This window comes from Leopardus geoffroyi, chromosome A2, assembly GCF_018350155.1.
Source record: "Leopardus geoffroyi isolate Oge1 chromosome A2, O.geoffroyi_Oge1_pat1.0, whole genome shotgun sequence".
Classification (NCBI taxonomy): domain Eukaryota; kingdom Metazoa; phylum Chordata; class Mammalia; order Carnivora; family Felidae; genus Leopardus; species Leopardus geoffroyi.
The window spans coordinates 79,022,278-79,046,610 of NC_059331.1; the positions used below are offsets into that span (position 1 = coordinate 79,022,278).

The 24,333-nt window shown below is 38.6% G+C and overlaps 1 protein-coding gene across 3 annotated transcripts; it reads left to right on the forward strand.

Annotated features, from left to right (window-relative positions):
* The first annotated feature begins 145 nt into the window (after positions 1-145).
* SYPL1 (synaptophysin like 1) lies at positions 146-23,483 on the forward strand. Of its 3 annotated transcripts, XM_045494471.1 has the most exons (6): positions 150-255; positions 507-578; positions 13,506-13,627; positions 14,851-15,058; positions 20,261-20,446; positions 22,041-23,483. In XM_045494471.1, exons 1-6 carry the CDS (start codon positions 205-207, stop codon positions 22,173-22,175), a joined length of 774 nt encoding a protein of 257 aa, XP_045350427.1. In that variant the 5' UTR covers positions 150-204; the 3' UTR covers positions 22,176-23,483. The 3 variants fall into 3 exon arrangements, with proteins under 3 accessions (XP_045350428.1, XP_045350427.1, XP_045350429.1); XM_045494472.1 differs by lacking the exons at positions 13,506-13,627; positions 14,851-15,058 and having other exon boundaries at positions 146-255; XM_045494473.1 differs by lacking the exons at positions 150-255; positions 507-578; positions 13,506-13,627; positions 14,851-15,058 and adding an exon at positions 16,197-16,220.
* Positions 23,484-24,333: the final 850 nt, after the last annotated feature.

Here is a 24,333-nt window from a genome sequence, read left to right on the forward strand (position 1 = left end):
AACAGAAGCCGCTGGAAGAAGGCTGCGGCCGAAGAGGGTGGGAGTTTGAGAGCTCCGCGCCAAGGCTCGGCTCACGGCAGCGAACCATGCTGCGCAGGTGCGGAGGGGGGGGGGGGGGGGTGCGGCACGGAGGCGCGCACATGCGCGGGAGGAGACGGAGCGCCGGGGGCTGATCATCAGAGAAGGGGGCGCGGCGTACGCAGCATGGCGTCCAACATCTACTTGGTTCGCCAGCGGATCAGCCGGCTCGGCCAGGTGGGGCCCGGGGAGGCACCTCCCCTACCCAGCCCCAGCCCACCCCTCGCCTCCCGCGGCCGCCTCTCTTCCGTCTCCGCCTCAGCGCCTCCGCCAGCGGCTCAACCGCCGCCGCCCCGCCCCGTGGCCTCCCGGGCCCGCCTCCCAGAGCCCGCCCCGCCCGCTCTTCCTCGCCGCCCGGCTCCTCGGTCTTGTCGGTCCCCCTCCTCCTCCGACCCGCGGTCCTGACTCTCTCTCCCTCCTTCCCTCAGAGGATGTCCTCCTTCCAGCTCAACCTCAACCCGCTCAAGGAGCCGCTCGGCTTCATCAAGGTCCTCGAGTGGGTGAGTGCAGCCCGCTCCGGCGAGGCCTGGAACCGCGCCGCTGTGACCGTGCCCGCGCCCGCTCTGGCCAGGCCAGCGCCCTCGGCTGGGAGGCGAGGGGCCCCGGGAGCGGGAGCGAGAGCCGGGGCGGCCGGGTCTGCGCGGGCCCCGAGGCCGCCCGCCGCCCCCTGGGGAGACGGGACGGGGCAGCGGGGAGGGGACGGGGACCGCGAGCTGGGCCTGCGCGGGGCGGGGACGCCGCAGTCCGCGTCGAGTCACGAGTCCCTCGGCAGCCTGGGTCCCGGGCGAAGCCGCCCTCTCACACCGAAGCTCACCCTTGGGTGCTCCCGAGGGAGTCGGAGTTCAAATTTTTCTAGTTGCGCTGCTTCCCGCGAGTGAAAAGAAAACTTCCTGTTGCGGTCTAACCGAAACCTGGTGGGTCGGAGTCGCGCCCCGGCCGGCGCTGCCTTCTGCGTGTCCGGTGGAAAGGGCCTGCCCGTGCATTTCTGCCCAGTGCTGACTGCAGGCCGCGCTCCGTCGAAAGCTGGTTGTGCCTTCTCGAAGTGATTGGACGAGCAATCGGTTCTTAGTTTGCTTTTGAGATGGCTCCAAGTTAAAAATGGATAAAAATAAACTGTGGATCAGGGCAGCAGACGGAGGTGGGGGAGAAGGTCTTCTACAAAACGGGTCCAGTCAGTCCGTACCACTCAAACACAGGCTAGGAATCGCTCTCAAGTTTGTTTTAGGTACTTCCAAGTGACATCCGGCGGTCACCTCTTAGTTCTTTCCTGGGAACATTGTCAGTCATTAACATCAAAGGAGATTTATTAATTCGACCTCGGCACTGGTCACTTGGAGGAGTTAGCGAATACATCAGGCTCTGCACATTTGATTCTGATTTCGTGGCGTAGTACATGTTTCAGTGCTGATTTTCAGCCTGGATTAATAGGCAGCTGGCATCTAGCCACTGCAGCCAAGTTGTTTTTATAGCCAGCAACGTTTTACATCCGTAATTCTTTAACCTTATATTTTAGTGATACACTGGTGAAGAGTAAGAACTTCCAGATTCCTATGTTGAATAACTTACTGAGGATGTGTTTTAGAGTAACACAGAAACTCAAAATATGTAATGGGTACTCAAGCTGATTTTCAAAAAGTTTCCTACTTTTCCTCCAAAGTTTTACTTGTCCTCTGAAGAGTGAAATGGTGCTGATTTCACACAAATGGCTACTTTAAAGACATAAATACACACATACATTTAGGGTTCTGTAAACCTAGGTCCAGATTTAAAAAGAAAGAAAAACATTTGAGTATATAAAAATTTGAAATTGCAGGAGGAAAATCATGTTTAATTGGGCTAATCAAATATAAAGGTTAAGAAAAAGTCTTATCTCATTGACGGTTATAAATTTATAATTAAAGTTTTCACTCGATAAATGGGGCACTTGTTTGTATTTGTGCTTGCATTATTTGTCAGTCTTTTTTTAAACCAAACAGACATAACTTTTTTCCTTAATATTTTAAAGCATTAGTGATAAGTGTATTAGTGCTCATAGGTCTGATATATTTTGAAAAATATCCTGTTTAAGCTTTTTAAGGAAATAACTACTTTTAGTTTGAACAACATATTACACAAGATAACCTGGTAAATACTTTAATAAAAGTATAGGCAGAGTGTAGTACGTGAAAGAAAGAAATCAGTTGCTTGGAGGAACTAGGGGGGATGTCATAGATGAAAGAACACTTGAAGGATGGGTACTTGTTCACTTGGTGAGGATGTGGGGAGTGGCTTTCCAAGCAAGGGGAGATACGTTCAGTGGTGTGAAAAGTTGAAGCAGCATAGCCCTGTTTGAGAACTTAAAGTAGTTGGGGTTGGCTGAAATGGTACTGAAGAGGGTGTGGTTTTAGATGATTCTGAAAGGTTTATAGGGCTTGCAGAGTTAGGAGTGTATCCTATGGGCCAATCCTATAGGCCAATCTTATAAGGTTAACCCTTTGATGATCTGGGTCCTTTCTTTAGGAAAATGGATATTTGTGGGGTACAGAATTTGGAGATGTTTATTGGATAGCTTCCATTTAAGCCCAGAATTTCTGCCATTTGGAATGGGGACTCAATTGAAGGGTTTTAAACAAGTGAATAATTAGATTCGCTCTTTAGAAATTCTCATTTGTAATGTAGAAAGTGGATTAGAAAGGTAATAATGGAAGGAAGGGAGACATTAAAATGTATTTGGAGGGAGGGTGAAGAAGAGGGAGGACTCGAAGATAACTGCCAAATTTCTGACACGGTTGGTAACGGTACTCTGTCTAAGATCACTAAGGAGAAGGAGCAAATTTTTGGTTGGAGCGCAGTATACTTTTAGGTATATTGAGTTTGTGGTTTCTAGATTATATAAAGGGAGTATCTTTTAGGCAGTTAGCTATATGGATATAGAGTTTGAAAGGTAAGAATGGGCTGGAGATTCAGCAGATATCTGCCAGCAAGGAAGAGAAGAAATGATTAAGAACATGGAGAAAAATAACATCTTGGCCTCACTGTTAGAATCTCAAGAAAAGACTACTATTCTAACAATATCAAGAGGTGCAAGAAAGAGGTTAAGTGAAATATGGACTAAAATGCATACCTTGGTTTTGGTAAGCAGGAGGCTGTTGGTGGCTTTATAAGAGCGGTGTCAGTAAATTCAGAAACCAGATGGTCCTAGGTCAAATGGATATATGGTAAGAAAGTGAAGACAGTGAAAGTGAACCACTATTTGACCTTGAAGGTGAAGAGATTTGGTGGTAACCCATTCTGAAGATGGCAAGGACTGAATGTGTTTGTGGGCTTGAGAGAAGAGACTTGTGAATAGAATTGTTGGAGCTTAAAAAACACAGGCAGAGAGGGAATGAATGATAAAGTTCTAGAGAAGGGCCCATAGTAGGAATTTTTAAATTTGTTTTGAATGAATTGTTCAAGTTTCCTAAAGCATTGATTGAGGTGTGGCTGGTTACCTCTAAAAGCAGTCAATAAATAATGATTATAAACAAATCTAAAGTTTAAAGTTTGAAAAGTTTAAAGTTGCTTTCCATCCATAAGACTAAAAGAATAATTCCCTAAATTAGCTTATCTCTAGCAAGGTTCTGGAAGATGTTAGACTAAGATATAACCTGATGAAATGTAACTTTCAAGGGGTTAGATGCCCAGTAAATATTTACTGACAGAATAAAAATAAAATCACCAGAGCAGAAGCATTTGCACTTTGTTTCTAAACTGCAGCCACCGTGTTATATTCCTTCTCTTCCCTCCTTTTTTTTCTAATCTACCTTTGGCACCTAGTAACAGTGACCAGCAATGTCATTGTAGTTCTCTTCATGTGATATGTACTCGGTAAAAGTTGAATTTTTGTTGCACTTCTCTGGGAATAGCAGTACGTCATATGGCTATTGGAACAATTGAATTAATAAATATGTGAACAATTATAATGTACTTGAACAGTTCTTAGAAGGTTTCTCAGGACTGAGATGCTGTGTTTCTAGGAAGACGGTAGACCCAGACAGTGGAGAGAACTGAGCCCATATGACAGACATATATATCTCCTGGTCCTTCAAGATCACTAAATTCTCTATCACATATTTTAATTTTTTTTAATGTTTATTTATTTTTGAGAGAGAGAGAGAGAGACAGCATGAGTGGGGGAGGGGCAGAGAGAGGGAAACACAGAATGGGAAGCACACTCCAGGCTCCTAGCTGTCAGCACAGTGCCGGACTTGGGGGCTGGAACGAACAAACTGTGAGATCGTGACCTGAGCCGAAGTCGGATGCTTAACCAACTAAGCCACCCATATTTTAAACTTTAGAAATGATGTATCATATGCTTTTCACTTGTCTGCTGTTTTCCTGCCTTTAGAAGCCTATCAAAGTGACAATATAAAATTTAAGTAAGAATAAATGCCCCATGTGTAGAAGTAGAACACAGAAGTCAAAGATTAATTTTATCAAAGCAGCTTTTTAAAGTATTTAATATTTCTCTGGTAAATTTTAATTTGGTTCTTACTTTAAAGTCAAATATCCCTAATACTTAGACAAAAGTTTTTCATTGAAATGATTTTATTAAAATTTAAAAATATTAAACACTGTGTGTTGGACTTTGTTGCTGCTAACTTGCACAGGTGAACGCTGAACAAATATTTAGCTCTTAATGAATCTAAGTAATGTGCTTTCCTAATTCACACACACAAAATTGTGGAAGAGATACTATTTGGGGAGTATATAAGGAATTATATACTAAGTTCAATTTTAGAATTATTAACCATCTCTCAATATTTTTGTCTGTGGTGGTCAAATATATTCTAGATGTTAACAGATATTTATTGAGTATACCTGTATGTGCCAGGGTTTTACCTGTATTTTCTCATTTAATCTTCTGATCACCTGTGACAGTCTGTTCTTAGTCATTTTGCTAACTTACCTTTGTGTTTCTAACTGGTCTTTCAATAAATTAATAAATGGATTACCAAAAATTTCCGGCTTAAACACAAAAGCCTAAGTTATCTGAAGTGAATTTTTTTCTTGTTTGTTAGATGTATGTTTATAATAAGATGTTAGGAGTTGAAAGTAAAATGTTCTTGATTCTTTTATCAAGTTTGAATGTTTTTTTCTGATTTTATACATACAATTAACGAGCAAACTCAAAAGACACTTAAAAACATTACTTTGGGACAAATTGTGATCCAAGAAAATTAGTGTAAAAAGCAGTAAATACGAAAATCTGTAATTCTTTAAGTTACATATATCAATTTGTTTGAACAACAAACTTTCAAATACACACAATAGTTTATGTAAAATACTTAAAATTTAGCCATCCTAAGTAAATTATAAAATTTTCGCAAACAGTGGCCATGTTTTATCCTAACTTAATGGTTCAAAAATAGCACAGAGAAGCACCCTAGAAAATACAAATTACTTGTATTGCACAGTGTGGGAGACGGGGCATATATAGACTGCTGCCTCATCCATTTGCTTAATTTTTACATTTTTAGGCTATCTGTTGGTAAGAGACTACCTTTCAGGAAACTTCCCTTTCTCCTAGCCTTGCCATTTGTGTTCACTCCCCTCACCCTATTATAGAAAGGGAAAAAGGATTTCAAATAACATTTTATGCCCAGCAGGAGACTCTGCACTTAAAGCTTGTTCATAGACTTACATAGACTTACATGTGTGACACAAAACACACACGTTTTGAATGTGTGACACAAAAACAAAAATAGGTTTTGTGTCTATTGATATTTGCCACATCACAAATTCAAGCAGAGGCTTTTAAGGGAACGTTTATTTATTTTAAAACACAGTAATAAGTCACTTAAAAGCTTGAATTACACCTATGGCAACAAATACTACCAGTTTTCCTTGAAGTAAAAGGCTCACTTCATTCATTTTTGAGAAAAATAACTGCCAGGTAGCAATGTCTGAATGACTTTTTTTGTCTTTCAGGTAAAAATGGTATTTCATGAAAAAAACCCAACTGAGTTCAACATATAACTCAGTTATTTAAATGCTTTCCCTGGAGACAACCATAATGTGTAGTTAAAGTGTTTGCACATCCTATTTCATCAAACAGAATATTAAGAAGACTCCAGGGTTGGTGGGGATTTAATCAAAATCACAATTTTTGCTGTTTCATCAAAGACATTCTTAAGTAAAACTGGCTTTTTGTTGTTGTTTTTGTTCTGTAAACTCATGGCAATGAAAGATATTTTCAACATATAATAGTTAGGAGTTAGCAAAAGACTTCTGTTTATTTCACCAGGAACTCCAGTATACTTCTCATGATCCAGATTCTTAAGGGTTATAGAACTGTACTAGCAGGCTGTTTAGAACTTTCTATGATTGTACTTTACAAGCAGAGGGACATCTTAGAAGAGTGTAACTGGCTTCACTGCTCAGTGTACAGTGGGAATAAACTGAAATGGCAGCATCAGTAACAAAACTTTTTAAAAAGGAATGTTTTTAGTAAATGCATCAAGACTTTAACTCATAAAAATCAATACTTTGGTGCTAGGCATCTAATCGTACTGACTGTAAAGGCAAACATGATATACATGATACTCGTATACAATATACTTTTAGGTCTATTTCTTTTTTTTTAGGTCTATTTCTGAAAATTTCAGTTATAGCATTTTCTTAGACTGAACTTTGGACAGAAAGAAGTTTAAGTAGATGACATCAGATTAATGATGAAACCAAGTAGCAGTCAGGACCCTGCAACTAGAAATTTGTAAAAAACACCCATACATAGATGAGTACCAGTGTTCCCAATAGAAGCCTCAGTGAGCTGAGCAAGGTCTAGAAATAAGTCTAGGGCTGGCACTCTGCTTACAGGCTATAAATAACTCCTTGAAAATACCAGGGGTCTCCAAACTTTTTTTTTGTCATGAATTCCTATCTGTAAAATTTTGTGCATGAAGTCCGAGTGTGCATCTATAACTTAGACGCATATTTTACTTTGTCAGTATCTGAAGGCATATTATGTCATTCATATTTTTAAATCCTTGTTTTGAATGTGTGTGTGTGTGTGTGTGTGTGTGTGTGTGTGTGTGTGTGTGTGTAGTGATCTTCTTGTGATCTGATTAAGTAGAATCTGTTTTTACCTTGGAATGTAGCTGATGAATATAGCTCATACAAGGGGTTAATGCTTCTATTTTCTCTTTTGGGCATGAATTTTTGTGTTATTAGTCTGTAATTTATATGAAGTTGTTTTTAAGCTACTACTGGTCTATTTTTGTGAAGGTTGGTTTGGTTAAAATTCGATAATTGATTCCATAAATCCACTTAGCCAGGCATCTTCACCTTGTGCTACATGAACACTAGAAGGGAAAGAATAGGTGAAGGCATCACTGCCCTCGCATGGTGGGACTCCTCTCACCTTCAGGATACCTAACATACTGTACTGGCATGCGACTCGGACCTACAGATCCAGCATGGGTTTCAGGGTTATATTAATTTCAATAAAATTGTAATTCTGTGTTTAAGTCTAAAAGTAAATATAAGTAGAAGTTCAAATATTTTCTTCTGGTATACCGATTAATCGACCACTGCAGTCTGTTTTGGAGAGTTCTGTTCTAGAGAACAGGCTGAAAGTTCACTCCAAAGTTACAAACCTCAGTGAAGGATCTGCCATGTGTCTAGTACCAGTCTGATGGGCAGAGAACTAAGTGGTGTTGTGTCTTTGGCAGCTTGAGGCAGTCATAATGAATGTGGAGCCTTTTGACCTGAAGAGAAGCTTGCTGTCATCCTGTCCCTAGATTCTCACTAGTTTCTCTACAGATAGGTTTTCATGTCAGCAGTTTTAGCCGTCCTTCATGGGATAGAGTGGAATGGGAAAATGAGTTTTATAAGTGGTAAGGAAGTAGAAATCAGCATTCCAGTACCCCTCATTTAGACTAGGGGTGCAGACTGAAGTGCACATGGGAACCACCCTTCCAGAGTGAGCAAGTAGGACAAGCTGTCTGGAGGAAAAACAATAGTATATAATCTCATTGATTCCTGGTAACTGACATGCATCCTGAGGATTGTTGGAACAGTAGAGAGTGGCAGCAGCCTGGAAAAAACACAGGTTCTTAATGTGTCATCTGTCACTCAGTTCCACGTGGTTGTTGCTTTGTGGGATATGGGTCTGATGCTGCCATATTTTCAGTTTCCCCACAGTAAGGCAAAGCAGGAAATCCAAATTTTTATGTGCCGTATGCTGGTATTAAAATACAACAAATTCACCTTTTTTTATGAATTCTGCAGATAGTATCTGCAGGCCAGGTTTTGTCATGGGCTGCCAGTATATAATTTTGAATCTAAATCAGAACAGCAGTAGAATATAGAGAGAAGTGAGATTGTCCTATAATTTATCTTCAGGTTGTTTTGTACTTTATCTAGTAAAGGGTGTATCTTGTCCTTTTTTTCCTGTAAGATAAAGACCAGAATTGCAAACATGACATTTATTTATCCTTATAACAAAAATACAGCTTTGAAATGATGGTTATGTAAGACTTGAAATGTTTTATTTGTAGATTATTGGAAATCTATTTTTTCCTTTAAGCAGTTATTTAATGAGCATGTGCTATGCGCCAGACCTTCTGCTGGGTGGGCACTGAAAATCCTGAGTAAGACCAAATGCACAGACGTGACAGCCAAGGGACAGGAAAAGGCAATAGGGTTAAGAGCGGTCAGCTTTAGTACAGTATGCCATTTATTTACTAACTTTTGTATTTAATGAGAAACTAGTTCTTACTATTTTTGTTTTGGGTTTTTAAATAAGGCAAGACACAAGAAAAGTGCCTATAGTAGAGCTAATGAAGTCTATGGTGGCCCAGGAGACTGAATAGTTCTACCATAAGAAATTGGGTAGGGCTTTAAAGGTGAGCTTGTCAGAGAACAGATTTAGGGGTGAGACAATTCCTGACAGGTGAAATAAATACATGACGGGTTTCAGGGGTGATAGTAGTACAGTGTAACAGAGTCTTAACAGTACCTGGCAGGGAAATAGAGCATATAAACCTAGAAAGATGAGGTCGAGGCTGTCTCAGCCATGCCTCTTAGGCCAAATTAAGAGTTTTTCTTTTCTTAAATTTAGTTCTGGAAAGCCATTAAGAAAATGCCTTTAAACAGGGGAGTAACGTGACCAGATCTTTATTTCAGATCAGTGTGACATCGCTCTAAAGCACCTGTCCAGTAGAAGCACGATGCAAACTACAAATGCAAGCCACATAATAATTTTAAGTGTTCCACTAGCCACACTAAAATAGTGAAAAGAAACAGCTGAAATTAATTTTAAAAATATATTTTATTTATAAAGCCAACTATTTTCAGTAAGTAATCAATATAAACAACGATGAACTATTTTACCTTTTTATGCTAAATCTTTGTAATTCATTGTCTAATTTACACTTATAGCTATCTTATTTGGGAAAGCCATTTTTATTTTTCATTTGTTTATTTGCTTGTTTATTTATTTTCAGTTTATTGTTTTGGGTGAGAGAGCGCAAGCTGGGGAGGGGCACAGGAAGAGGGAGGGAGAGAGAATCCCAAGGAGGCTCCACACTGTCAGCGCAGAGCCTGATGCAGGGCTCAAACTCAGGAACTGTGAGATCATGACCTGAGCCAAAATCAGAGTCAGACGCTTCACTGGCTGAGCCGCCCCCAGACAAGCCATTTTTAAAGTGCTCGAGAGCCACACGAGCCCATGCTACGGAAGAGATAGAAATGAGAGGAAGTGTCTGTTGGGTTAGTCCCTGTGAAAAACAGTGAGGGCCTGAACAAAAATAGTGGCAGGAGTGGTGTAGACAAGTAACGAAAGCTTTTAAAAGAATGGCATCATACTGTGTGAAATCTTAGGCAACTTTTCCCCCCATTCAGCGTTAGGTTTCTAGGATTCATCCATATTGACATGGACAGCTATAGTTCATATATTTTTATTGCTATTAAACATTCCATTATAACTGTTGATATTATATTTCATCCATTTTCCTGTTGCTTCCACTCTTTATGTGTATTTTGATATGTAAGCAGTGTCACCGTGAACATTCTCGTGCATGCCCTATAGTACACATGGGTAAGAATTTCTCTTAGATCTGTATACTGGTTGATCCTAATCCTTTGTGACATTATTGCAAATACTTTCACCTGGTTTGTAGCTTGTTTTACATTCGGAGCTGACTTTTGATTTCAAAACTTTCTTTTTCTGTAGTTGAATTTAACAATCGTTAATGGTTAGTGTGTGGTTTTTAATCTTAAGAACTTTTTTTTCTCTCTGGTCACAGATGTTCTTTTATATTATCTTTAAAATTTTTAAGGGGAATTTTACATTTTACATTTGTCTTTAGCCCATCCGGACCATTTATTGAAGTCCTCCTTTATATTAGTTGTCTGTTTTTACCCACTGTAGCACTTAAAACCGCAGACATTTATTATCTCATAATTTCTGTGGGTCAGGAACCTGAGAGTGGCTTAGTCTGGGGGATTCCAGCTTAGGGTCTCCCAGGTTGCAGTCAAGCTGTTGGCTAGGGTTGAGTTCTCTCAAGTGTCCAGCCCACTCACGTGGCTGTCGGCAAGCCTCAGGTGATACACTTCCAGCGTCGCTTACCTGGTTGCTGATAGTCCTTGGTTCCTCATCACAAGAGTCTCTAAGTTGCCTAAGAATCCTTCCAGCATGGCTGCTGGCTTCCCCCAGAACCAATGATTCAAGAGAGTGAGAACGGAAGACAAATTGTAGACTCTTTATTACTTCCCATTCCATTATTTGACATCCCATTCCTTCTACCATATTCAGTTTACTAGAAGCAAGTTACTATGTCCAGTCCACATTTAAAGGGAAGAAAATTAATCTTTACCTCTTGAGGGAGGAGTATCAGAGTTTGTGGACATATCTTTAAAACCACCACACTCCTTTCCTTGGTGATCTGCAGCGCCAGCTTTGTTAGATGTAATTTATCTAGTTACACACAAGTCTCTTTCTGGCCTCTTTATTGTTCCATTGGTTAAATTTGTATATCCTGTTTCTTTTTTATAATCCTAAATGGTTATATGCCCAGTTTTCTGGTCTTCTGCTTTCAGTCTGTATTCATGTACATTTATGGGTAGAGAGTATCCATTTTTCTGTCTTAACCTGTGAACTCTTAACTGAAGACTCCAAACTCTCTGTTGGACATTACCTCAGACTTTTCCTATCCGTAACCAGATTTCTTTTCATGTATCTTTTTTATAGAAAAGAAGAAATCTCTTGATAGTTATGATCCTGGTTATGACCTGGTTGTAGGCCCTGTATGAATCCGTGAGAGGCATTATATCAGTGTTTAACAGTGTAGGCTTCTGCCCTGAATTTTAGCTATTTGCTAGATGAGTGTCACCTTGAGTAAAACAAGGTCTCTGCCCTCTTTGAGTTTATATTCTAGTGAAAAATGGACAAGTACTTAAGTACTATCAGGCAATGGTAATTACAATGGCAGAAAAATAGAGCAGCGTGAATAAAGGGAATAAGTAGCGTGGGTTGGGGCATTCTCGCTTGGTATAGTGTGGTTAGGAAAGACGTCTCTCATGAAGTCATAGCAGAATCGGGAGCTGTCAGTAGGAAGTGAACCATATATTCCAGGCAGAGAGAATAGCCAGTGCAAAGGCTCTGTAGGAGGAGTTTACCCCTTATCGTTAAGGAATAGCACGGAGACCATTTTGTGTAGAGAGATTTGGCAAGGGGAAAAGTAGCCACATGTGATCAGAATTATTAAGGGAGGAAAGGATCTTGTAGACCATTAAATGAACTTTGGTTTTTGTTTTTTTTTTTTTTAATTTTTTTTTTCAACGTTTATTTATTTTTGGGACAGAGAGAGACAGAGCATGAACAGGGGAGGGGCAGAGAGAGAGGGAGACACAGAATCGGAAACAGGCTCCAGGCTCCGAGCCATCAGCCCAGAGCCTGACGCAGGGCTCGAACTCACGGAGCGCGAGATCGTGACCTGGCTGAAGTCGGACGCTTAACCGACTGCGCCACCCAGGTGCCCCAAATGAACTTTGGTTTTTATTCAGAGAGAACTCAGAAGCCACTGGACAGTTTTGAACAAAGGATAAAGTTTTCTGCCTTGTATTTTTAAAAGATCACCCTGGTTGATATATTGCCAGTAGACTGAAGGAGAGACAAGGACAGAAGCAGGAGGATTATTTAGAAGGCTGCTAGAGTATAATTCAGGCAAGAGGTAGTAACGGTGGTTTAGATCAGGATGCTGTGATCACATTCCAAATACGTTTTTTAAATAGAGCCATCAGAATTTGCTGACGGATTGAACTTTTGGCCACTATACCATATATGGGTTATTTGTTTCGTAGAAAATTTAGAAGCTTCAAACAGAAAAAGGAGTTATTTTTATCTTCTCTTCAGAAGTGACCACTGTAGGGGCACCTGGGTGGTTCAGTTGGTTAAACATCTGACTTCGGCTCAGGTTATGATCTCACAGTTCGTGAGTTCGAGCCCCGTGTCGGGCTCTGTGCTGACAGCTCAGAGCCTGAAGCCTACTTCTGATTCTGTGTCTCCCTCTCTCTCTGCCCCCACCCCACTCGCACTCTGTCTCTCTCTGTCTCTCAAAAATGAATAAATGTTTAAGAAAAAAAATTTTTTTTAAAGAAGTAACCACTGTTAAAATTTTGATGTATGTTTTTGTAGTTTGTATAATATGCATAGGTGTAGACACATGCACAATGCATGTGCAAACAAACTTTTTGGGCTCAGATTCACTACCCCAAGATCAAGAGTCACACACTTTACCAACTGAGTCAACGAGGCACCCCATAAACCTACTTTATATGTAGTGATTATTTTTCAGTATCATTGAATATTCCCCAACATTTTAATGACTGCATAATGTTCTGTCTTGTGAATGAATTACAGTTTATTTGATTCCATATCAGCATTTAGGATGCTTCCAGTTTTTTCCTGTTATGTATAGCATTGGACAGAGCATCATTACCTTCTTGTAAGTATATGCATGATCAGGAAAACAAATTTCCAAGAACTTTTTGAGACCTGGAAATACTCAAAATTGAAGTCGTACAAGCTGATGAAATAGCATCTCCTCGTCGCTTACCAGTCTCTTGGCTTTACAGTTACCATTAGGTTCCAAATAAAAATGCCTCCAATTCACCCCTTTTGATTTTGATTCTAAAATACAACTTCCTCTGAATTTCATACTAATGTTTAGTAGGTACACTGAAGTAGGAGCAAAAGAATTATATGGGCTGGTGTACTAACTTCTTGTTGACAATTGCAAATAAATTTTTTAAATGTTTTTCCCTGTCTATATTTAATTTGTAATGAAGACTTTCTGGAATGCTAGTGAGCCAGTTTCTAATAATCAACATATTTAAAGTTTTGATGACCCACATTTTGGGTACAGTAATGCTTCTTCCCCTTTTTTTGGTCTCACTTTGTATAGATTGCTTCTATCTTTGCTTTTGCCACCTGTGGAGGTTTTAAGGGCAAAACAGAAATTCAACTGACTTGTCACAAAGGTAATGAAAATAAAACGATTACAGCTGCTTTTGCCTATCCATTCAGGTAAGATATTTGTTTGTTTTTATGGTTAACAGCTCTTTTTACTTTCATGTTGATTCTTTAAGGTTTCCAGCAATTTATTGATCTTGGGGAGTACAAAATTAGAAATTGCACGCCTGCTTCGTTTGTAAGTGGTGATCATTGCTACGCAGGCTGTGGTACATAGACCAGTGCCTGTTTGCAAACTGTCTTCCTGGCCTGTGATGAAGTATAGAAAATGAGAGTAAGCATTTAGAAACTTTTATATGACCTTCCCTTGACATTTTACTCTGTCATCCCACGGTAGATTGCTCCATCACCTTTGTGTGAGAAGCAAACACAACTTAAGAAAATTCCGAATTTTTCATGTATTTGCAATTACTAAATAATAGTATTCTTTATATAATTTTAAGACACGTACTCAATGTAAAGTGAGGAGTTTCTATGTTTCTTTATTTTCTTACTCTCCAAGTAAAATTAATATTTTGTTGTGAATCCTTCTGTTGAAAGTGTTTATTGAATACGTCTTATGTTTAAACCATGGTGTAAATCTTCCATCTACTACTTACTTGACATTTCTAAGACTCAAGATTTCTATCCATTGAGTTGGAATCTCACCTTGTAAAGTTGTTTTGATGATTAAATAAAACCTTACACTAAAAATAGGTCAAATAGCAAGGGCCTGGTCATCAATCATTGTCTCTCCATCTCCCAACTCTTCTCTTATAAAGCTGCTATATGAGGAACTGTTACGGCATCTTTAGTGATAAATGCTTTTGCAGTTTATAGATAAGGAAATGTAAAAGCAATCTAAAGTTAGCAGCTAATTAATCTAGGGTTAAAATGTGAATCATAATTGGCTCTCCTGGTGCCAGTTACACAGACTCTGCCTCCTGTAGTGGTGTATCATGTCTCAAATTGCAAACTGTTTTCTATTAGCTCTCTTAATCTGCTAAATTTGTATTGCAGGAAGATAGTGTCTGAGTGTGAAGTGTTTAATTCAGTCTGTATTCAGTCTATCATAAACCAATGACCAGGCATAATTTGTAATTTAGGTACGTTTCTTAGGAAGTTTTTAATTTAAATATTTGAATTTTCCTCTCTTCTTCTCCAAAGGAAAATACATTTTTGTGATACATTTTGGGAGTGTTTTTGAAATGTCATTTCAATATTCTGCCTATGTATTTCTGTCTTTGTTGGGAGAATCTGAATAATTCACAAATTTATTTGAGCCTTTTTTTTAATAGGTTGAATGAAGCATCATTTGATGCAATTCCAAATGCAAACGTGTGTGATATAAATTGGAAAAATTATGTCCTTATTGGAGATTACTCTTCTTCTGCACAATTCTACGTTACATTTGCAGTCTTTGTCTTCCTGTACTGCTTAGCTGCCCTTCTGCTCTATGTTGGTTATACGAACCTATATCGGGATAGTCGAAAACTTCCCATGATTGTAAGTAATCACTTTATTTTTATACAAAAATCATCTGTATGAGATAAGCATACATCATATTTGGAGTTAAATAGAGGTTTTCTTACACTGGAAATGAAAGTGCTCGGCTTAACCCAGTCCAGCATACTTTGATTTGTGTGAACATGAGATTCAGCTTTCTCTGGTTGTCACATTGAACCCAACCAACTCTTGGAGCGTATTTGCAGCACTTTCTCCGTACTCCGGGGAATACAGAGGTCTGTTTATTTCTAACTCGACTTTAACATGAAAGATCTCAAATATATAGAGCATATTAGGTTGCAAGTAGTAGAGAAATTAAGTAGAAAATTAATGCCTTTGATTTGAGGGATTGCTGACCATACCAGTAGTCTCATGACTGTGTTCCTACTTCTTATTTTTTTCCTCTCTTTTCAAAGACCCCCTTTATCCCTCTACAATGTTTTATTGAACTTAGTAGTCTATATCAGAAATCAGCAAACTGTGGCCCATAGCCACATCTGACTCTTTTTTTTTTTTAATAAAGTTTTTTTGTAACACAGCCATACCCAAACATTTACATACTGTCTATAACTGCTTTCATGTCACAGTGGCAGAGTTACATAGTTGTAAGAGAGACCAAAAATATCTACTCTCTGGCCCATTTCAGGAAAAGTTTGCTGACTCCTTGTCTGTATTCCTAAATTCCTTCATTTAAAATCTGACCCAGATAATTCTGTAAGAATAGGGGATTCAGCATTAGTGATGTTCATGCTAATTTTGAATCTTGGAGATAGCAACAAAGGATTTGGATTTGAAGTCCTAACACCATTTTTTGGCTTCAGAGTCTACTGAGCTAGAAATAAAAATAGTCTCTGAGATTTAGGTAGTAGAATCTTTGGATTATTGGTACAGATGCAGAGATAAGCCATGGTTTTAAGCTAGGCATCCACAACAAAAGAATAACTACAAAGTCAGTGTTAGTGTTATTTACTTCAACAGAGAACAGAGGTGTTTTTGTGATACTGGTCATTTATATCTTGAGAAAACACTGTCATCTGCTAATTATTTGTGAAGTTACTTTAAGGGAAAGACTATTTGAGTAAAGAAATTATTAAATAAGATAACAGGTTTTATTTGTTATTTATTTTTAATTTTTGCTGCCTGGATCATAGGAATGCAAATGGTAAGTAAGGAAAGAAACAGTCTGTTAAAATTCTTATCTATTTGGTTTCTTATATTTGAGAAGAGATTCTTAAACCTCATGTTTTCGTAAAATATTTTCTTGGATATCTTTCAAAAAGATAGACATGAAGTATTGTAATTTGCAGTGCCTAATCAATAGAAATTACATACTAAGAATCTGTAACTTCCCGGGGTGCCTGGGTGATTCAGTTGGTTAAGGGTCCGACTCTTGGTTTCGGCTGAGTTCATGATCTTTTTCGAGACATAAAAAGGAATTATGAAAGGGACGCCTGGGTGGCTCAGTCGGTTAAGCATCCAGCTTTGGCTCAGGTCATGATCTCGCAGTTTGTGAGTAGGAGCCCCGCGTTGGGCTCTGTGCTGACAGCTCAGAGCCTGGAGTCTGCTTCTGATTCTGTGTCTCCCTCTCTCTCTGCCCCTCCTCCACTTGTGTTCTGTCTCTCTCTGCATCTCAAAAGTAAATAAACATAATAAAAAAAATTTTTTAAAGGAGTTGTGATGATCATAGAGGTATTATATCTTGTTAAAATTCCTTTTTTTTTTTTTTTAAGTTTATTTATCTTGGGAGAGAGCGAGTGAGGGTGAGCAGGGGAGGGGCAGAAAGAGAGAGGAAGAGAGAGAATCTCAAGCAGGCTCAGCGTTGTCAGTGTGGAGCCTGATATGGGGCTCAGTCTCATGAGGTGTGAGATCATGACCTGAGCTGAAATCAAGAGCCATGTGCTTAACTGACTAAGCCACCAGGCACCCTAGTTAAAATTCTTTTTTTTAAGTTTATTTATTTTGAGAGAGAGCACGAGAGTGAGAGCAAGCACGAGTGGGGGAGGGGCAGAGAGCGAAGGAGAGAGAGAATCCCAAGCAGGCTCCACTCTGTCAGCACAGAGCCTGAAGCAAGGCTCAGTGTCACGAACCATGAGATCATGACCTGAGCTGAGATTGAGTCAAACGCGTAACCAACTGAGCCACCCAGGTGCCCCTAAAATTCTTCATAATTTAAATATTAAAGACATTTCTTGCCATTTTATTATTATTCCAACAAATTTTTAACTCTAGCAATGAGCCTTTTATTTTTCATATTTTGTTTTATGGGCTTTTAAAAATCACACTTTCTGAAAGCAGCATCTAAATCTTTTTTATAGAGGGTTTTTCTAATAAAAACTATAAAACTGTGATCTAGTTGCATCATTCAGAAAGCCAGAAGTAATTTTCCATCTCAGTGATCAATTAGTGGTCATAGAGAGATAATCCAGAACTAGCTATTTTAAGTGGTTTATTGTTACTGTAATATATAAAGGATGCTTCTTGTCTGTAAAAATTCAAGCTTCTAAATTAAATTTTGAATTCTACTTTTAACCATATAAATGAGAAAAGTTTTCTTGAGATAACCAAGTTTAAAATATAGCCAAATACAACATTAAGTGTTTTAAGTACTCCTTGCTAATGAGGGCATGCTTTTTTTGGTGATATTCTCAATTCTCTGCTAAGGTATTTCTAGGTGCATTTCAGTTGTGACTTACTCCCCTTTTTAAGTAAATGTAGCACTTTTTTGGTGTTAAATAGCAGGAGCTTAAGGGTTCTACATGCAGAGAAGCAGAAATAAAAAATGAAACCAAAGATAAGTATCCCAAATCCTAAAACTCTGGTATGAATCATATCCTGATTTATTGCTGGGACCAAGGCTGCCATAGGCAGTTACCAGTTGTGCACTATAGAACTGCAGGTGCACCATTCAGATGGATTGCATCCTAAAGCCAGGGCCCTCAGAAGGACAGAAATTATCTTCAGAGGTCCACATTTCCCACCCACCCCCCCAGGTTACTTTGTGCATCATTTTCAGAAAAGTTACCTGCTTTTGAAATGTAGAATGTCATGCCAACAGCAAAGTAGATTTAAAGAGCATAATCAGAAAAAAAAAAAAAAAAAATCAGTGTTAGGGCATCTGGATGGCTCAGTTGGTTAAGCATCTGACTTTAGCTCAGGTCCTGATCTCACGGTTCATGAGTTCAAACCCCTCATCTGGCTCTCTGCTGTCAGCGTGATTCACTCTCTCTCAAAAATAAACAAACATTTAAAAAAGAAAAGAAAAAAATCAATGTGTCTTTTAATTAGGAATTTGGAAGGAAGAAACCTGGAAATCAAAAGGATTTGATATATATTGGGTAAAGCTATGAACTTCAGCCCAGAGAGAACTTGTTTAAGGTCTGATAACCTTAGACTATTTATCAGTTCTCCAAAAGGCATTGTATTTCTACAATGTTTCTAAGTGTTTAGAAAATGTCTATCTGGGAGGCACCTGGGGGGCTCAGTCAGTTAAGCTTCTGACTCTTGATTTTGTCTCAGGTCATGATCTCATGGTGGTAAAATTGAGCCCCACATCAGGTTCTGCACTGGCATGGAGCCTGCTTAAGATTCTCTCTCCCTCTTCCTCTCCCTCCCTCTTTCTCTCAAAAGAAAAAAAAAGAAAAAGAAAAAGAAAGTCTATCTGCAACAAAAGTGCAGCCAGAAGTGCAGAAGCAAAAAGGAAAGCACCCCCACGGTACAAAAAATTTAAGCTGTATTTCTGTCCTTTTTTCTTTGATCTACCTTTTTTCGAAAGAAGACCAGAAGCACTGGAAAGCTCACATGCAAAATGCAAATAAATACCTCCATCCTTGTAAAATTAGTCATTGTTTTTGGTTCTCTCATCACAAGGCATTTACTCCTTGCCATCCTGACCTGGTGGACAGGCTATATATAGTAGTTTCTGTATGTTGTGAGTGGTTACTGGTGTGCAGTCTAAATAAATGACTACAAGCTGGTTGGGAAAAGTAATTAAAAACTAACCAGGTTGACGTGAAAAACAAAACACCTCTGTGGTGGGCTCCAGAACCCATTTCTGAGCTTGTGGAGACCTTTGCTGCAGATGTGAAGGAACTCTTAGCTTCAGGTGCATGGAGGTGCTAAGAATACACAACATTTGAAGATACAGATTTTACATTATTCCACTTTGGTGGTTAATTTACAAGAAAACCAAACAAGGGAGGACTTAAACTTTATATTATACAAATGCAGTCCTATTAGAAATGTAATAAGTAGCAAAGACGTTAGTAGAAAATCACTAGTGAGAAGATGTCTTGAGAGATTTTTTGTTGTTGTTGTTCTTAATATAATGAGTATCCTTAAAATTTGGGGATCACAAATTTTAAAATAAAGAAATCATCCTGGATGCATGCTTTTCACCATTTCGTTATCCAAATCATGGACAGCTAGATTTTTTTTTTTTTTAAGTTTTTTATTTTCATTCCAGTCTTGGAGAATTAGATTTAACTGAAGTTAGAGTTTTGCCAAAACAGTATGAGAAAGCAGGGGAAGGCGAGGAAATTGAGTGTGTGTGCAAGGGGTTGTAATGAGGGACCGTAGAATAGAAGTTAAGGGGGAAATGAGAACATGAGTAAAACTGAGAGACAGTTAAAAGTGGTGAGATCAGATTATAGGTCTCAGTGGTATCAAAGGATTTTTGCAGTTGGGATGCCTGAGGGAGTGAGCTGGAAAGAGAGGTGATGTTGGGAAGTGGGGTGAGTGAAACTGAAATTAGGGAGGGGTAGAGTGGTTTGGTGGTTGACAGGGTCTGAGATATGATCCTGGGAGTGAGCGGCTTAGTTAAGGTTCTGGTGAGGGCTACGTGAAACCGATTTCTCCTGTCAAAATCTTAAGACTCCTGGGGCACCTGGGCGGCTCAGTTGGTTGAGTGTCCGAACCCTGATTTCGGCTCAGGCATGAGCCGAATGTGGGATGATGTGGGATCAAGCCCCCCATCCGGTTCCATGCTGCTTGGGATTCTCTCTCTCCCTCTGCCTATCTCCCCTGCTTACACATGCTCTCTCTCTCAATTAAAAAAAAAATAAAATTAAAAATAATCTCAGACTTGTAAGGAGATGACTAAGTCTTATTCACTGTAGTAGCTCAGGCACTGGACTAGTAATAGTAAACAGGTGTACAATGTTCACTGTGCTCTTCATTATTAACTCATACTTATTTTTGCTTTAGGACTTCGTTGTTACTCTTGTTGCCACTTTTCTGTGGTTGGTGAGCACTTCAGCCTGGGCTAAAGCTCTCACAGATATTAAAATAGCTACCGGTCCCGGTATTGTCAAGGAACTTCAGCCTTGTAACCGTGAAGTGACGTGTTATTTCGGCTCTGTGACTAGTATGGGATCCCTAAATGTGTCTGTGGTATGTATGCAGTATTTGTAAGATATTTTCTTTGACTTAGAAAAATTTTACCAGTAATATAAGAAAGCAATAGTTTTTACTAAATCTCTGGATATATTGTTTTTATTTTTATTAAGCTATCAGGATCCTAGTTACCAGACAGTCTTTACCTTTGTTACGGTGAAGAAAAGTGTGTTAAGAAAACTACTACTTGCTAAACAGGTTTGAACAAGATCATGTTTGAGTCTTTTTCATTAAAATCAAGTAGGCAAGGCTTCTACCTGAAGGGCACTAACACTTATAAAGACTATGTGTCAGACATTGTACTAAGGGCGTTACATTCATCTTGTTTAAGTTATCCAATAATCCGAAGAGAAATGTGGGAGCTAGTATCATTATCTTCATTTTTACAACTGGGAGAAAAAGTAGCTCATGTCTTAATTTGCCCAAGTGACACAACTGGGAAGTTGGCCAGCCAAGGTGTCGACCACATCTGACTTTAGAGCCTGTTCTCTAATCCCACGTGCACTGGGTCTATGAAAGTCTTACTTTCATGGTTTCTTAAATGATCTTTAAAAATTGGTGTATATAAATTTAAATAATATTTAGTCTGCCATCTTACTAAAATACAGATAAATGTATTACTAAATACGTTGTCAGTATGCTGATTATATTATGTTTAAGGAAGTCAATCTTTTCAAGAAAATATTTTTCCAGTGGATAAGTCAGCACTGCCTTGTAAAGCATTTGGGCTGAATTTTTGTGTTTCAACTGTGATTTAAAAGTCCCTTTTTTGCATTTATATTGACCATGATCTGAGATGAACAACTTCCAAAGTGTTTTTGTAAGCAAATATGCAAAAAATATAAAGCATTTGGCCTTCAGTAATACAATATTACTCTCAAGCTCTTTACCCCCTCTTCCATCAGAAGTCACTATTCTTATATTTATTTAAAAAAAAAAAAAACGAAAAAAGGTTAGCCTCAGTTTATTCGTCTCTGATCTTGTCAGATTTGTAACTAGGAAGACCATTTCCATTATACTGATCGCCATAGGATGTGAAGTAAAGTTCTTGTGTGAACGCCTTTCTCTCTGGCTGCAGCTGTTGGAGTAGGAGAGATAGTAGCAGTGGGGGAGAAAGGAGGCAAATATAAGAGTCCCAGGGGCAGTTTACAACCATTCAGGTGGAGAAAAGTGAAAGCTCCCGAGGAAAGAAGCAAGGATTCCTGCTCCCAGTCACCTTCACCTTCACCGGGAAGCGCTGAAGTCTGATGACAAAGTAGTGATAGGAGGGTCAGACATACTTTTTCTTAAACTTAATCCCATCTTTTTGGTAATGATGAGCATGGCAAGGTAAGGTTTCTTTTAGTCATGATTTCATAGGTTACAGATTTAGAGATTTTAGCTTCATTTCATTGGGAATAAGTCATTATATACTCAGATTTGGCACTGAAATGGAAAATCTTCGGTTTTTTTTATTCTTTATCTGTAGTTTAAATTGTAAATGAAATCATGGTGTTCTGCCTAGGAATGTTAAATATTCAAAGGAAAACTAAGATGGGTATAAATTTTTAAGTAGATACTAGATTTTCATGTTTATTTTTCTCTTCCTTAGATCTTTGGCTTTCTGAATATGATACTTTGGGGAGGAAATGCGTGGTTTGTGTACAAGGAGACCAGTTTACACAGTCCATCAAATACTTCTGCTTCCCACAGCCAAGGAGGTATTCCACCTCCTTCTGGAATATAATTAAAGGGAAAAATACACTGTATGAAACATATGTCTATACTTTGACCTGTTGCCAACATCTTGAGAAGCATTATTTGTTTCTAATAAAAGTAATGGTTTTTTCAATAAATTGGTGGGTTTGAAATTTTGCTGCTTTTTTATATAAAGCCTGTGCCTTTCCTAGAAATTTAAGATGTAAATGTATTCTCACATGTAAATTTGAAAATTCAGGGGCCTATTATGAGATGATACACATTTTTAAATGACTGGTTATTTCTTTACTAAGTTGTTTGCCTTCCAAAGTGTTTACACCTTAAGCCTTAACATATGTCTTCACTCAGAAAAGAGTTACATTGTCATATCATAATAGGAGGAAAATCTCTATTTGGAATATACACTACTGTAAGTTTGTACAGATCATATATCTAAGACCTGTCTTTGTTTGAGAAAGCCTTGATTACATAAATCATATTTAGAAAAAACATTTAGTTCAGAATTTGTATCTGAACATTGTTTATATGTTAAGAAAAACTTTTAATTGCAAAGACTGGTTGTATGTTTTATTTCTGTTTTTCTAAGTGACCTACAGTACTTAATAGGTATACTAAATTTGTTTTGGAAATGGGGTTTGGAAATTTCTGATAGATGTATAGCTAAGTTAGTGATTCTTTTGCATGAGGCAGAAGCTTCCATCATGCTGGTTGTTTAATAGACTTGCTATAGAAGTAGAAAGAACGTGGTTCAACTCGGGATTTTGATATGTCTGGGCATTACTCTCAGTGGTATTTGTCTGCTGTCCTTTGTTGTTCATGCCACTTAAGTGCAGGCTGAGACCTAGTCTCCTTGCAAGCAGAAAAATAAGCCACCTGTTCTTGCAGACCCTTTTATAGGGTTAAAACAATTAAGATTGCCTTTCACTTTTGAAACATTTAACCTTTAGATTCAATGAAGTTACTATCTTGAGTGTGTAGCATTGATATTGTGAAAATAAATGCAATTTGGATTTCATGTTTCTTCATGTTCATTCTTCTTGCACAATTGGATGATTAAGGAATTATGCATCATAAACAAGAATTTAAGTGAGCTGTATTATGGGTGCACTGTCTTTGCACACACATTTGGGTATATTCTGAATGCAGGGATTATTCACATTTTGCTTTCTAATCTTTTTGTTGTACAGGGCCAGATTTCTCATTCTTACCACATGACTGTTTATATGTGAAGCACATCTTGCTGTTGCCTTATTTTTGTTGCTTTTGTTCATGGCAAGAATTGTCAGTATGAGAATGTATATCTTTTATGCAACAAACTTAATAAAAAAGTTAAAAGGAAGAGTGCACTGATTGTTATATTACAAAGAAACCTTCATCTTAAAGGCAGGAGCAACACAAAATGGAATTAATTTCTAAAGTAGGAAATAGAATATCATAATAGTTTTTTTAAATGTTTGGCAAGAGGGGCGCTTGGGTGGCTCAGTTGGTTAAGCATCAGACTGTTATTTCAGCTCAGGTCATGATCTCACTGTTGTGAGATGGAGCCCTGCGTAGGGCTCTACGCTGGGCATGGAACCTGCTTAAGATTCTCTCTCTTCCTCTGCCCTTACCCTGCTCTCTCTCTCTCTCTCTCAAAAAACAAACAAACAAAAATTAGCAAGAAATAAAAGAGACAAAAACGATTTGGAGACCCTGGTTCTATCCTTTTTTCTTTCACTCTTGTTTAAAAAATGCTTTGTAAGTTTCAAGTTAAGTTTTCCTGATAAACTTTTTCTCATTGTCCATTATTAGGCAGCAGAGGTTCTTGATTAAGATTATATGCCCTGGAATCAAACCGCCTGTAAATTTGAATCGTAGCTTCACCGCATACTAGCTAGTTAACTTTAGGCAAATTAGTTAACCTTCTGTGTGCCTCAATTTGCTTATCTGAAAAATGGGAATAAGTACTGACCTCAAAGAGTGTTCCTGAGGATGAAATAGTAAATGTAAAGTCCGTAGAACAGTGTTCAGCAGTAGGCGCCTTGCAAATGTTGGCTCTGATTACTAGCTTTTGAAAGCATCTGCTACAGTATGCCCTAGAGCTGGAGAGGGAAAGGTTGTGGTCTTGGGCACAGACGCAAGATAAGCTTCAAGATTACATGGGTCTCCCTTTATATTCCTCAAAGAGTCCTGGATGTTTGAGCATT

Coding starts and splice junctions, on each gene's coding strand:
- SYPL1 (XM_045494471.1), top strand. CDS start 205: ATGGCGTCCAACATCTACTTGGTTCGCCAGCGGATCAGCCGGCTCGGC. Junction 579..13,505: donor TCATCAAGGTCCTCGAGTGG/GTGAGTGCAGCC, acceptor CACTTTGTATAG/ATTGCTTCTATCTTTGCTTT. Junction 13,628..14,850: donor GCTTTTGCCTATCCATTCAG/GTAAGATATTTG, acceptor TTTTTTTAATAG/GTTGAATGAAGCATCATTTG.